At 32.2% G+C, this 15794-nt stretch overlaps 1 protein-coding gene across 1 annotated transcript; it reads left to right on the forward strand.

The window, feature by feature from the left end:
• Positions 1 to 7126: 7126 nt before the first annotated feature.
• Positions 7127 to 15765, forward strand: LOC129807975 (uncharacterized). The gene is made up of 4 exons (XM_055857603.1): positions 7127 to 8028; positions 8744 to 8908; positions 8978 to 9033; positions 14883 to 15765. Exons 1-4 carry the CDS (start codon positions 7965 to 7967, stop codon positions 15033 to 15035), a joined length of 438 nt encoding a protein of 145 aa, XP_055713578.1. The 5' UTR covers positions 7127 to 7964; the 3' UTR covers positions 15036 to 15765.
• The last annotated feature ends 29 nt before the right edge of the window (positions 15766 to 15794 follow it).

Raw genomic sequence — 15794 nt, forward strand, 5'->3', positions numbered from 1 at the left:
TAACAAAACGTATAGAGCAAAAAGTAACAAAGACCGAAGCAATTTCTGACGTCTCACGGTGAGAAGAAACGTAATTTCCATGTCTCGTCGCTTGTTGTTTGCATTGGTCAAACGATTAGCAGTCTTTTGTGTGTTTTTTTTTTCTCTAAAATAGCTTGAAAAGCACTTTTCTCGTTCAGATAGAGAAAACTGTGTTTTAAAAAGGTGTAGAGGAATAAATTTTCTATGAAAATATGTCACCATAGCTATTTTTTTAATTTACGAAAGCCCGTAATAAAGCAAATCAAAATATGATAATATCCCATACCTGGTACTATTTGCCCCAGCATTTTTGAGAATGACCACAAAATTACCTTTTAGAAAACGGCTCGATAAATGTACTTCCTTATAAAATAGAAGAAAATGACTGTCACAAAGTTGTAGAGCAGTAAATTTTCTATAAAACTACACTAATTAGAAATTTCTGGGGCGTTAGGGTAGCTTGTAATAAAATAAAATATCCGTTTTGTGACTTTTTGCCCCAGTCTTCCCTATGTTGTGAATATTTCTCCTGGGACTAAAAAAGATTAGACAACATTTTCGGGTCCGGCCGTCCGTAGTATGTAGAATAAATACCTCAAATGCATTCTTTCTTATCAATTTTTAAAACTTCTTATTCAGAAACTATATGAATTCCGTACCGGAATGGTTGACAATTCATTCTAAAACGGCTGCAGTAGACATGGTAGGTAATTTTGGTAAAAATGGTTGTTCAAAATGAAAAGTGGTAAGTACAAAAATCAGAATTGGTAAGTAGTAAGATATTATTGGCAATAGAGAAAATTATAAAAAATTGTCACCGGTACACCTTTTGCATCGGGAAAAATTCATGAAAAGGCCGTAGGAAAATTCGTTTTTGTGACACCAGTGTTCCAAATGTCCTTAAAGGGTTAAACTTTTTGTGTATAAACCTTGTATTTTAGATCTTGAAAGTCCGAACTGCCTCATACTGATAAGTTCAATCAGTAAAGGACCGGTAATTATTTTGTTATTGAAAATCTAATATATAAAAATAAATTTTGGAATGCGTTGGCGTTAGATCTTTGACTACTATTAATAACACCCAAAGCATAAGAGAAAGAATTTTTGTTCACCATTGCTTTTTTTAGACTTCTTAAAGCTCGTTATATGTGAGCTAACACGTGCTTTGATTGCAGTATTGCAGACATTTTTAGATCGAGCTTCAGTGTGAATGTTGCTTAATTATAAGTGTTGTGATTATTGAGTTGTTTTGACTCATGTAATCCATTTATAAAGTGAAGACGTAGAGACACAATTGCATAAAACAATTAGCATTTGAGTTGAAGATTTAGAGATTAAGTTCCAAGATAAGGTTTTGCTTGCTTAACGATTTGTGTAGCACCTTTAAAATTTATTTGAGCTCATTGTCACATTTCTTATCAATTTACTCTTTTGTTGCTCGACGTCCATAAACAATGCAATTATGTACATTATACATTGAGTTGACTATTGAATTTTCTTGGATATTCCCAGGACACAAACACGATTTTTTTGCATTCTTGAGATGTTGATGTACTTGGAAAAAGAACTGAATTATTTTTTTTTAAATAATGTATTCAAATTTAAAAATTACATCACGTTACTTTTGTTTGTTTTGTTCTTTTGATTGTAAGTAACAAACTAGAGACTAAACGGTTAGAGATACCAACCTGGGGTCTTTTCTGTATCTTCCTACAAGACCACTACTGAATTTCGACTGCACGTACAATCGTAAGACGGAATTTTCGATTTATTTATATAGTTATACAATTTTTTCTAAATTTTTTAAGGAAAGAAACACATGACTTGATCGCAAATTTCGTGCTATTGATAATTTTGTTTGAAGTATCCTGTCTGTGGGATATATTCTGAATTCCGGATAAACCATTTAGTTCAGACTTTGATAATCTAATAAGAATTTAAGAAACTGCAATTTTAGAGTAGTCTGAAGATAATTTAATTGAATTTTTATTAAGTTTTAAAAATGGATAGCACTATGCAACAAATTCACAACTTTTTTTGTTAACGGAGATCTCACATGGTACGTTTGATAGAGTCAAGTCCCCTGATTAAGAATCTGGTCTTGGTTTTGCTCCTATACGTAACAATTTTCTTTTATTAATACTTTTATATTTTTTCTGCTTTGCCTTACATTATCCGTTATATCTCAGGTTCTAGTGAACGGAACTTGAAAAGTGTGGGTGCGTTGGAAAGCTCATTAGTCGAGCTTCAATTTTGATAGTTACAAAAAACCTTGTAAAACCACTCCTTCGGGGTGTAAAATTAAAGTTTCTCTAAAAATTACCAAAAAAATGGTCCTAAAGTGAGGTTTTAAAAATTTGTATAAAATAAACTAAACAAAATATTAAAAATCCAATGATACCAGGTGATAGGCCACACTTAGAACTACAATTTTGTTTATCTGAGACATCGCGCTCCGATTACTCTAAATGCCTCATTTGTGGTTTTTGTCATTTTCCAAAAATATGAAGTACATATTTTAAAGCAAATTTCCTAAAGATTTCTGAGAAAACATCTTTTAAAACTTGTGTGAAACATACATAACTGTTGAGATCCTTCTTTAATTCGATCGGGGGACCATTAACATGATTTTCATTTACATTTCCAATCAACCCTCATTAAAAAGCTCTCAATTTTCCTTTAAGTATTCAATTTTTGTTTTTATTTATTTCCATCCATCCATCGAATACTATTTCTAGTAGAGGTTAATTTTAAATGAAAGTATGATCTAAAGTCATTGAAATGCATTTACGAAATATTTGCTGATGCGTTTTCTACCAATCATAAAAAAGCATTCTAAAAGGAGTTTAGGGGTTTCTTCACGTGGCTGAATGTTGATTGGGGATGTTAAAGAAAATCATGTTAATGGTCCCCCGATCGAATTAAACAAGGATCTCAACAGTTATGTATGTTTCACACAAGTTTTAAAAGATGTTTTCTCAGAAATCTTTAGGAAATTTGCTTTAAAATATGTACTTCATATTTTTGGAAAATGACAAAAACCAACAAATGAGGCATTTAGAGTGATCGGAGCGCGATGTCTCAGATGAACAAAATTGTAGTTCTAAGTGTGGCCTATCACCTGGTATCATTGGATTTTTAATATTTTGTTTAGTTTATTTTATACAAATTTTTAAAACCTCACTTTAGGACCATTTTTTTGGTAATTTTTAGAGAAACTTCAATTTTACACCCCGAAGGAGTGGTTTTACAAGGTTTTTTGTAACTATCAAAATTGAAGCTCGACTAATGAGCTTTCCAACGCACCCACACTTTTCAAGTTCCGATCACTAGAACCTGAGATATAACGGATAATGTAAGGCAAAGCAGAAAAAATATAAAAGTATTAATAAAAGAAAATTGTTACGTATAGGAGCAAAACCAAGACCAGATTCTTAATCAGGGGACTTGACTCTATCAAACGTACCATGTGAGATCTCCGTTAACAAAACCGTGTTGCATAGTGTAGTATTAACCGAATTTTAAATTGATTTGACCATCTTTTACCAATTCGAAAACAACTTTCAATTATTTCTATCAATTACTTCGATTACGTACCGGTAAATATAAAAAAATCCCAAGTGGAGACGTTGAAACCCGTGAGCATTAGGGGAGACTGGGGCAAAAAGTCACAAAAAGGATATTTTATTTTTTTACAAGCTACCCGAGCGCCCCAGAAATTTCTAATTAGCGCAGTTTTATAGAAAATTTACCGCTCTACAATTTTGTGACAGTCATTTTCCTCTATTTTGTAAGCAAATACATTTATCGAGTTGTTTTCTAAAAGATAATTTTGTGACCATTCTCAAAAATGCTGGGGCAAATAGTACCAGGCATGGGATATTATCACAATTTGATTTGCTTTATAACGGGCTTCCGTAAATTAAAAAAAATACCTAGATAACATATTTTCAAAGGAAATTTATTCATCTACACCTTTGTAAAAGAGCGTTTTGTCTATATCTGAACGAAAAAAGCTCCTTTTAAGCTAATTTTAGAAAAAAACACACAAAAGACTGGAAATCGTTTGACCAATGCAAACAACAAGCGGCGAGACATGGAAATGATGTTTCTTCTTGCCGTGAGACATTAGAAATTGCTTCGGTTTTTCTTACTTTTTGCTCCATAGCTTTTGTTACCTTTTACCCCAAGTGGTCATTTTTAATAACAGGATTTCTGGAGAAAAGAATCTTTGTAAAATATTAAAATAGATAGCGGCTTGGTATTCAAAGAATCGAAATCAGTTAGGAAATATTCACTAGTGCATCAATTTTGAAAATAAAATGGGTAAAAAATAATATCTGCTGTATGGAAATTATTTCAAAAATAGGGCTAAAAATTTCAATATTTTTTTATTTTCTAAATTTCTTGTTCGAATTCTAAGAAACTTACGACATTGATGAAGGCCAACGAAGGCTATCTGTGGAAAAAGTTTTAAGTTGTTATCTTTTTTTTTATCTTTGATGATATTGAATTTTGAAATTTTCCATTTATGACTTTTTGCCCCAGTTTCCCATACTCTTATTTTAATGATAATGAAGTTGGACTAATTGCTCAAATAATTTTGAAAATATATAAAATTTAGAATTTCGGACAAATCAATTTAAACTTTAGATAATTTAAACAATATATCAATTAAATAATCTTGAAGTACTTTAAATGTGAATAGGTAAATTGCGTCAAATTTCGGACATATTATATGTAAGTCTTAAGGTCCTAAGTCCTAAGCATAGAGCTAAAGAACTGGAGTTTATAATGTTTATTGATATGATTGCTAGGTAGTGTAAAAATAAATTTCCATGATCAGTGAAAAGCTCGAATCTTATGAGTTAATTTTTAGTGAGTACATCTTGAACTTTCATTTTAGATGTCCAACCACCGAGAAGAGGACCGCTATAAAAAAATGTTTTTCCACAAAAGGAAGAGAATATATCTTTCCCGATTTTTTGGTGAGCACCATGCAATGGGACATCTATTTGATAACGAGCTATAAATTAAAAAAGATTGTGAAAACTGCTCTCTCTTGGAGTTCGCATGAGTTCGAACCTTAAAAAATAGCTTACCGTTTAGTCTTACATAATACTTTTCAAATTGAATAATAAATAAATTTTTTTATGTGTGTTATATCGGACATTAAGTCTCTCGAAGTCCTTTGTCATTCTGACATTACTTCAAGGATTTTTCTACAGAATCACGCTTATAGAGACAACGTTCTTTTGATTTTTTTTTTTAGTTTAAGGGCAGAATCACATTGACAATAAAACACTCGCCGTAGCCTCACCGTATTTCGTTAATTTATGCATTTTCATTGTAATTCTCATGCAAATTCTCAATTACCGTATTACCTTATCTCATACTTGGCGGCACTAGGTGAATATAATATAAAAAAATTAAAGAAATAAAACGAAAATCCGATAAACGGTAAGCAAAAAACTGTAAGTGAAATTAATCGTACAGTTTTTTTGCTCACCATTTATCGCATTTTCGTTTTATTTCTTCAATTTTCTTATATTAATTTCACCTAGTGCCACCGAGTATGAGATAAGGTAATACGGTAATCGAGAATTTGCGGAAGAATTGCAATGAAAATGCATAAATTAACGAAATACGGTGAGCATTTTACTGTCAATGTGATTCTGCTCTAAAACAAGTTCTAAAAATTGAAACAAAATCTGGAAGAAAAAGTTTGTTAAACGAACGATCTTGTTAAACTTTTGTCAAATGGATGTTGTTATAATATGACATAACTGTTTCTCACATGTTATGTGGAAGAACATCCTTTTAACTAACTTTTCATGTTAATTTGACAAAACCTCTTTTTAAAATTGAATTTTGAGAAACATAAGAAGTGTCCGATATTGCAAGCTGTGCGAAATTTGACACTGTTACTTTAATTACTTAATCAGCTGGATTATTAGTGGAAGGCTTTCAGTCTTCGCACACGTCGCACGCACTCTTGGTTAGAACACTTCATTTTTTCCCATGTTCCGTTCCTTTAATGAAACTGACCTAATTCTTTTACGAAATATTCATTAAAGGAATATGGAAAAATTACAGTAGACTCTCGCTCAATCGGCTCTTTTTCAATCGGGCAAAAAGGTTTGTTGACAATTTTCACGTTTAACTATGAAGCTAATTTGCTAAAATTTGCTGTAGTTCTTCCTATTTTATCGTGATTCTTTATAATTGAGCGCTTTTTGTGGAATTTACAAAGGCTTTGACGCCCAAATCTATCGATAAACCGGATGACATTTTGCCCCATATTCCCAATTGAGAGAGAGTCTACTGTACGAAGCAGGGGACTCTCGACATTTCATTTTTCCATACGTTTTTGCATAGTAGCACTGAAGACTATTGGCAAGTTTTTTCCTAAGGAGAATTGACTTATCAGTCTGATATATTTCGAAATTGTGCATTAAAAGCTATCTAAAAATACATATTTCATAATGCTCGCCGAAATAATACAAGAACTATGAGGAAATTTGTTTAAGTCGCGGTACAATATCTGCAAAATTTTTACAAGGAAAAGTGAAAAATATCTTCACCTTTTATTAGGCTTGATGGGCCCCTGGTACGAAGCAACCCTCTGGCAAGTTGCCTGAAATTTGAGGTCACTTTCTCATACTTCGATTTAAATTTATATGGGATTTTTTTTGCACTCGCGACCGTTATGCTAAATATTTAAAAAGTGAGAAGTTTTTTCGCATTATAAGATACCTTACCGTATGAAGGGATAAATATACTAAATTTTTGTTTAAATACATTTTTTCTTCGGAACACTGTGAGCTGAGTCCGAGATCAATTTATGAATTGGCTTCAAATAGCTCCATATAAAAAGGCCAACTTTCCAGACGCTTGGTACGAAGTGTTCGAAGCCAGAGTGTGTGCGAAGCCCAAGAGCCTTCCCCTACAAATAAAAATCCAAGCTTCTAAGTTAGTTTGTCGAAAATTCTGCGTTGGTACGAATTTTAGAACGACAACTTCGTCTTTGAGCATTTCGCAAAGTTGTGATGCTTTGAAACTCTTTTTTATCTATCAAGATTGCATTTTGTGAGTAGGACAGTGAATTTAGATTTCGTGCAATTAGTAACAGCACTGCATGGAATTTTCTATCTAGTTGTAGTTCTTTAAAGATTACTCCACAAGGATTCTTTGTAGAATGATATGATGTATCGGCTATTGAATTATTCTACTGGGATATGTATTTTAAAAAGCCAACACATTGTATTCCATTTAACTGGCCATAATATACCCCATCCGGTTTATTTGGCCACCAAAGTCACCCACAAGAGCATCAGTATTCATGCTGGAAGTGCCAACACTGATCGTATTGTCTAGCAAATTGATGGAAATAATATTGTTTGATTTCACTTGAGCAATTTTGCTGAAAAGGTGTTGCGGAAAGGAGTGCTTTGGGAGGATTCTTTTGTATCCACGACGAGCATCGCGCAATTATTCCCCTCACACATACTGCCACAGAGAATCTTTCATATACTATTGAAGAATATTCTAACATTATTGAAAAAGCTCTCTCTCTGCGTAGTGTTCTGTGTGCGCTCTCAAAATTTTGACCAACATTATTCGCGGGATGATGCGATAGTGTCGTTTCTCTTCGTGGAGTGTTCAGAAGCAGAACAGCATCCGAGTCTTCATCTCTTTTAGTTCGTCTTTTATTAACCCAAAGTTACTTTTGGAAAATTTTCCCTCTACAACAAAATAGAGTTATTTCTATTGAAAACGCGAGTGAAATCAGGAAGTTTTTTCTCTCTCAAATAAATCCTTTCTTGCAAAGGATTTAATTTGTATTCCTATTGTGCGTGTGAGGAAATTTTAAGTGATTTTTTTTTCTACATAATTTACTTCTCTCAGGGAGAGAAAAATCGCATTTTCCATTTAGAGGAATTATGGCGGCAATTCGACAAATTTTCCTTGTCAGTGTCTTCACTGTTATTTGCTTTGCAAAATTAGGTGAGATATTATTTTGGATAAAAAAATGGATTTTGTCCTGGAATTTTTGTTATTTTTTTTTGTGTGTCGCCAAAAAACCCTTCTTGACCTTTTTTTCTTCTTGTTGTTTCTCAAATGATTCTAAAAGGGAAATGATGAGTGTTCCAAACGCGGAATTAATTAACAAAATTGCTTTTAATGAATTGAAGTGGAGATTATTGTGTTATGAGTTCGTAAATATGGTAATTGCCATTTGAATTTCATATCAGGGCAGCCTTTAGGCCTAATGCACAAATTTTCACACTTTGCAAAGAGCTTACCAAGTGGAAGAATATTCATCGAAATGGGTCAAGGACTTTCAAATTCACCAGGCAAATTACCTGAAAGACTCAGAGGCATCAACAAAATCGTTCTCATATGCCACGAGAATCATTAGATAAGCCATGAAATCCATGAATATTTTATCAAATCCTTCTGTGAGAATTGTTAGCTTCTTCCCTTTTAGGGTATATACCATTGAGAAATTTTGTCCTTTTTTGTATTGATTCCTATCACAAGTGCGCAAGTCAAACTCCCCATTGTGTGTGGCTGTGATACTGAAAATCTCCTATGCCTCTCCTTTTGGGTGTTGAATGGCAATATCACGCGACATCCGCATCGATTTCCATCGACAAGAAAAAAAATCTCTCAGTTTTCTTTTACTCTCTCACCCCAAAACTTTGCCTATATTTTCTAGGATCGGCAATCCGTTGCTATGAGTGCAATAGTCACACAGATGTACGCTGTTCCCAAGACATCCCTCCGGATGAGCTATCTATCGAATGTGGCGATCACAAACACGGAGTCGCCTATACTTTCTGCAGAAAAATTACTCAAGTTATCGAATTCTCCGTGAACAATTGTAAGATCCTCAATCAAAAGTTTAAGGACAACCCAGACTAATACAATATTTTTTTAAATCTTCGTTTAGTACCTCCGGATAGTCGCGTTATTCGTGGATGTGGATGGGATTCTTCATCATATAAGGTGAGTTTTCTCACAAAAGAACAATATATATGAATTATTCTCAAAATGTGCTATAATGAATCTTCCATGAATGAATTACATAAACCCGTTGATATGTTATCAATCCATTTATTTTTTTTTCCTCAAATGAAATGACTGATTTTTTTGTAGCGTCTTTTTTATTGCTTCTACTCTATTTTCGGTTTATCTTCAATATTTTTCAGTGGAATATTTTATTGTTTTTTGAAAGGGGGATTTTAAGTTCTTCAAAATTATTCTAAGCATTGAAATTGCAATAAAATTTTAATAGGGGAAAACTGCCCATGCTTTACACGGTCCCAAGCTTCATAATGGCCTAATTTTTCCTATGTTTCTGAATAAATAAGGGAAAAGCACCCCGGATCGGAATATTAAGAGACATGTCCGATATTTAATTGAAAATTTAAGCCTCAAAATCCTATTTGGTATTTTTGTGTATGCTAATCGGTATATTAAAGATCCAATTATCTATATCTGTGCATTTGAATTTTAAATTTTTACAATAAATTAATAAAAAATAGTTGTAACTGCAACAATGTCCTCTGTACCTCGGATCGTCACGAATTTAATCAGGTGTCACACGGAAAATTGTTTTTATAAATTAAATCTGAGCTAATGCATTACATTCTTATGAGAGTTAAATTGGTAAAAAGTAGCCAATAATTTTTTAAAATTCATTTGATTGGTGCAACAATATGGTAATAACCTGACGATCCGAGGAACACTGCCTATCGCTGGTGCTCTTCCCTTATGACTCGGCAATATATTTTAAAAACAGGACACTACCCCCTAATTTTTAAAATATTGGTACGATGAGTCACATTTATTGAAAAACATAGAAAAACTTAGTCATTAGGAAGCTTGGGACCGTGTAAAGCATGGGCACTTCCCCTTAGTTTTTTTTTAATGAATCTACTTCTCAATCCCTTCACAGGAACTTTTAAAAGTAAATCTGATATGATCTATTTGTTGATAAAAAGGTAGACTTAGCCCGCAAAATTTGATATAAATTGATTTATAGCATTAATGCGAAAAATTAATGCGATTTTCTCTTTAAGTTTTTAATGTGAAAAATATTTATGCTTTAGGTAAATTTAAACTTATTTTTGCAGGCCAAGTCCACTTCTTTATCAATAAATAGAAAAACCCCAAATTTTAAGTAACTCAAAGACACAAATAACATATTTGGACGCTCACAAGCGACAATTAATGTGAATCACATTAAAATTTTAATATGCAAGTGTGATAACGCCGTAAGGACGATTGGAACACCAGTGTCCCATAAAGAAAATAATTTTTCCTGACTACCAAATGTTATTTTTTTCCTATGTTTGTACATAATTGTAAAGTAGAAGGTTGAAGGAATCTAGAATATTTTTTGCAAGTCTCTAGCTATTTACTATGTAGTAAATATTTATGCTGAAAAATGGCGAATTTTTAAATTCTCAAATTCATAATTGATTTTATTTATTTTTTATACTTCCAATTTTTTTAAGCAAAACCCTTTTGGCAATAAAAACTACAGTACTCATACGTAATATTTTTCATTAAAGCGAAAAATATTATTCATTGGTATTGTCAGAAAATACTTAAAATTTTGGGCTATTTTTGTCCCTATCGTTCGTAGAAGCATAAAATACACCGAATCAGACTCTGTTGGACTTTCCAAGGTTAGATGTGAGACTTATCATTGATTGTTTCTCAGTTTAATTTTTGTTGTTGATTTTGAGTCCGTAAAATGTGTCTCGTCGTTAAAGGGTAAAACATTCTTCGCTATTTGTGAATAACAGGGGACTAACTCATTTTGAAAATATTTTTAGTCAGTAGGGGGAACTGGGGCAAAAAGTCACAAAACGGATATTTTATGTTTTTACAAGCTACCCTAGCACCCCAGAAATTTCTAATTAGTTCAGTCTTATAGGAAATTTACTGCTCTACAACTTTGTGAAAGTAATTTTCCTCTATTTTGTAAGGAAATAGGTTTATCGAGCCAATTTCTAAAAGGTACTTTTGTGACCATTCTCAAAAATGCTGGGGCAAATAGTACCAAACATTGCGTATTATCATATTCTGATTCGCTTCATTACGGGCTTTCGTAAATTTAAAAAAAATAGCTAGGTGACATATTTTTATAGAAAATTTATTCCTCTACACCTTTTTAAAACACAGTTTTCTCTATCTGAACGAAAAAAGTGCTTTTCAAGCTATTTTAGAAAAAAAAACACACAAGAGACTGCAAATCGTTTGACCAATGCAAACAACAAGCGGCGAGACAAGGTAATAACGTTTCTCTTCCCCGTGAGACATCAGAAATTGCTTCGGTTTTTCTTACTTTTTGCTCCATACGTTTTGTTACTTTTTACCCCAAGTGGTCATTTTTAATAAAAGGATTTCTGGAGAAAAGAATCTTTGTAAAATTTAAAATAGATAGTGGTTTCGTATTCAAAGAGTCCTAATCATTTAGGTAATATTTACCAGTGCATCAATTTTGGAAAATAAGTAGGTCAAAATTGATATCTGCTGTAAGGAAAACATTTTAAAAATAGGGCTAAAAATTTCAATATTGTTTTATTTTCTGAAATCTTTGTTCGAATTCTAAGAAACTTACGACTTTAAAGAAGGTCTATGGAGGCCATCTATGGAAAAAATTTTAAGACGCTATCTCTTTTATCTTGGAAGGTATTAAATTTCCAAATTTTCAATTTGTGACTTTTTACCCCAGTCTTCCCTAAAATTTATTATTTACTATATCTTAAATTACAATCCCAAAATCATTAGAAAAAAACGAGTTGGTTCCCTGTAATTTCCGAATAGAAATATAAATATATTCAGTTTTTCTCTGCTGATTTTGCTCAAAGTCTGACGAAAGAGCAATAAAATCTATTAATATAAGCTGTCAAAAAACAATTAAACAAGCGAAAGAAAATGGGTGAAAAGTTTAAGCAGGAAGGTTGATAGTAGTCTGATGCCCTTTTGTCTTTTTTCTAGTGGTAATTAATCAATGAAGACACATGTTTATCATATGTAATAAGCAAAACTTGTAATTTTTTTTCGATTGTTATATTATTTGTGAAGAAGTTTGTATTTTTCTTATTTCTGAATCTTGTCTTTTTTGTATACTTTTTTAGAGAAAGTTTACTCAAAAATAATTCGTTTTGCCTATATTAAAAACATTTTTCGCTGCTTAATTTAACACAGCATTATTCTTTATTATCCTTACCACAGATTGACAAAATCCAGATTTCACTATTTTTTGCTGTTTTTTATCAGATAAGAATAAAATGTTAAATTTATTGATATATGATTTTTTTAGTCAATATTTGAGATTTTGAATAAGATGGAAAATTAAAGTAGTAGTAAACATGGGTTAGTTGTAAACACTGAGTATTATGCCAAACGCACAATAACTTTTGTTTAGTAAACATGTTTTTGACATTTCAATGAGAGCGAGTGAGATCCAGATCTAGTCATCTCGCTCATTCTCATGGGAAATTCTGAAAACATGTTTACAAACAAAAGTTATTGTGCGCTGGTCATTATTTAGGTGAGATTCTTCACAATCTCACCTACTGGTTATAGCCGTTATAACTGGGCCTTAGGGCTTTCGATCAGTATCAAACCAAAGGTCGAGGTTTCCAAAAGCGAAGGCGCTTTGGAAAGCTCTCATGAACACTTCTCTTTTGACATATGAAGTTCGTAAAATCACCGTTAGGGGTGCTATTATTAAGAACATAATTTTTCAATTTTCTATGCTAAATAACACAAAAACGCCATTGTGCCTCGGGCTTAAATTTTAGTATGTTGGAGCCGAATATTATACCTATCAAACAAAAAATTATTAAGTCCGTTAATAACCCTTGACCCGAGCTAAGAGGGGTCAAATTTAATTCTCCGGTTCTATTTAACATTTTGAGCTAAATTTTGCGTTTTTGGTTTTATCTCGATGGACACTTTCAGATAAAAGTTCAAAAATGCCAGTTCTCAAAAACGCCGCTGTGCAAGTTGATTAAATTTTATAGTGTTGCAGTCGTTGTAGTATAGGCTATGAAGTTTCCAAAAATGGCGTGGGTTCGCTGTGTTTAACTCTTTCGCGTCTTTAGGGTCATATATGACCCGGGGAAAAAAGTTTCTTTTTGGCTATTTACATTAATTGAAATCTAACTGGACTCTTGAGAAAATGAGCCAAGAATCTTACATCCTTCTATTATGATGTCGTGCACGAACAGATAGATTTCAATTAATGTAAATACCCAAAAAAAACTTTTTTCCCCGAGTCATGACATTACCCTAAAGACGCGAAAGAGTTAAAATAGAATCGGTGATATGAGGGGTCAAAGTTCACGAAATTCAAAACGCCATATTTGCGGTTCTATTTAACCGATTTTCGCGAGAACATTTGAACTTTCTGGAACATTTGAATGTCGTAGGACCAGCGCTAGGGGCGCTACAGTCGAAAAAATCAATTTTTTTATTACATAAACTCAATTATCTCGATTCTTATTCAATCGATTTTGATAATTATAGAGAATATTTTTATTTATATTTCATCCAAACATAATTGCTTGCTCAGATTATGCTATATGTGCGATTTTGTCGATAGTGTAAAAAAACAATGATTTTTTTTTCCCACAAAACAGCTGTGAAAGTACGCAAGTGCTTATATGACCACTTTTACTCGACTACGTTATCCAAAATAAGGTTTAAAAGAAAGTTGTTACAAAATTCAATCATTCTTTGATATTGTCATAATTCGTTACATAGACAAAAGAAATAAATTGAATTATAGTAAGGTGGGGTAACTGGATCGTTTTCCGAAGAGTGCTACTTAAACGCTTGTTTTTGGACTGATGAAATTCTTTTTTACTTCTTCTAAATCCACAGAATTATTCACTGTTTCATTCAGAAACATAATATAAAAAAATTATCAAAATTAATAAAAAAAATGTATAAAATAATGATAATACTGAAATAAGTCAGCATTCACTAACTGGGTCGCCTTTTCACTAATTCACTTTTAATTAAATCTTTGGATTTAAATACTTTTTTCACAAGGAAAAACAGGGGGGTGACATTAGCTCTGAAAAATGTGGCTAGTTTTAGTGTAAATTTTTTCCTGTTTTCGTACACATTTCACGAGATATCTCCGAAACTACGTAGGTTGCTAATTTGGGGTTTTCGGTTGCCTATTCGGTATTAAGTTGGCTTTTATTTTGTATTTGTATTTTTTGTTAATTCATTACACAATGACAGAAAACACCTAATAAACTCCAAAGTTTTTTTCGGCACGCTAGAAACATATGGGAAACATAGGAAACGATAAGATCAAGTTTTGGGGCAAAATGATAGGGGAGAGTCTGGTCTATATTCCACTATCATCTTTCTGTCAGTTCATTTACATCCTAGATATTTTGATTTAAATAAAAAGTTTGCAATTTTTCAGAAATTTGATTCCAAATTGCTGTATATATCTCTCATCCTTAGTTCCAAATCATATTTGCACGCAATCCGAGTTTGCTCGCGTTGAGAATCTCACTTGCAATAAGCTGATCTAGGCTTATCACTAGCTTTTGATCTCACATTAGTTATAATTCTTGTCAGGATTCAGGATACGTTTTTATATCACTTTTAGGTAGACTTTAATTTAGGTATTTAACTGCCCCTAGGCGCATTGCCTAATTTACGACTTTGAGCTTTTCTCAAGAACGTTCTCATCTCGCTACCCCTTCTGAAACATAAAGTATTTTTTCTGCTGATTTCATAATTCAATTTAGAATTTAGAGCAAAATAACATTGAATTTTTATATGACCTATATACAATTTTCCATTTTTAGGATAAATGCTACCAAAGGTCCGGCTTTGGAGGTCGCTTGGAAGTCTGTGCATGTTCATCAGATAACTGCAACGGAGCTCTCTCCATGAGAAATATTAGTGCAGCTTTTGGGCTCATGTTGGTCGCTCTTGGTTCATTAATTTCTCGATGGTAAATTATTTTGGAAGCAGAACCAGAAAAAAAACACCTTTTATTTTTGAGATATCCACTTGAGATGCCAATATGATTTTCGCAGTGGCAGTCGAGTAATTTTAGGAATATCTAGCGTTAAAATAGTGAATAAACTTGCGACATATTCTCTGCCACAACTTCAATGTTTTCAAAATAGGATTTGTAGATTGAAAAGACCAAAAGGTTATCATATTCGTCTCATGTTTTTTTTTGGTTGATATTTCATTAATACACACACATTCTTGGAGGAAAATATTTATAATAAATAACCATTCTATAGAGAAGTATATAGAGGTATAGTGAATCGTTCTCCCTTTATCTTCGTACTAAATATTAAATTTAAAAGAAAAAAAATAATAGATGCGTTGTATATATTGAGAGTCTTAAATTTAAAATATTTGTGCCTGTTTTTTGTGAATTATATATGGAATCGTCCTATGCTTTAAATATTAGAGAGAGAGAGAGAGAATAAAAAGAAAAGTTGTACAATTGTAAAGCTCGCTATCACAGTAAAAAATCCTCTTTATAATTTTCTTTGAGTTTTCTGATATTTAAGAAAAAAAATAGTATATTATTATATCTTTAATGGGAAAAATCGTTTATCAACTGCCATTCTTTCGAGTTTATAGAAGGAGACAGAAAAAAAATTAATTATACGAAGAGAAATAAAATAAAAGGAGTTTAATAAAAATTCTGAAGATTCGAGAAAAAAAGTAACCTGTCTTTTTCTTAAAATTTTCTT

The sequence above is a fragment of the Phlebotomus papatasi genome, chromosome 3 (genome assembly GCF_024763615.1).
Source record: "Phlebotomus papatasi isolate M1 chromosome 3, Ppap_2.1, whole genome shotgun sequence".
In the NCBI taxonomy this organism is placed as follows: Eukaryota; Metazoa; Arthropoda; class Insecta; order Diptera; family Psychodidae; genus Phlebotomus; species Phlebotomus papatasi.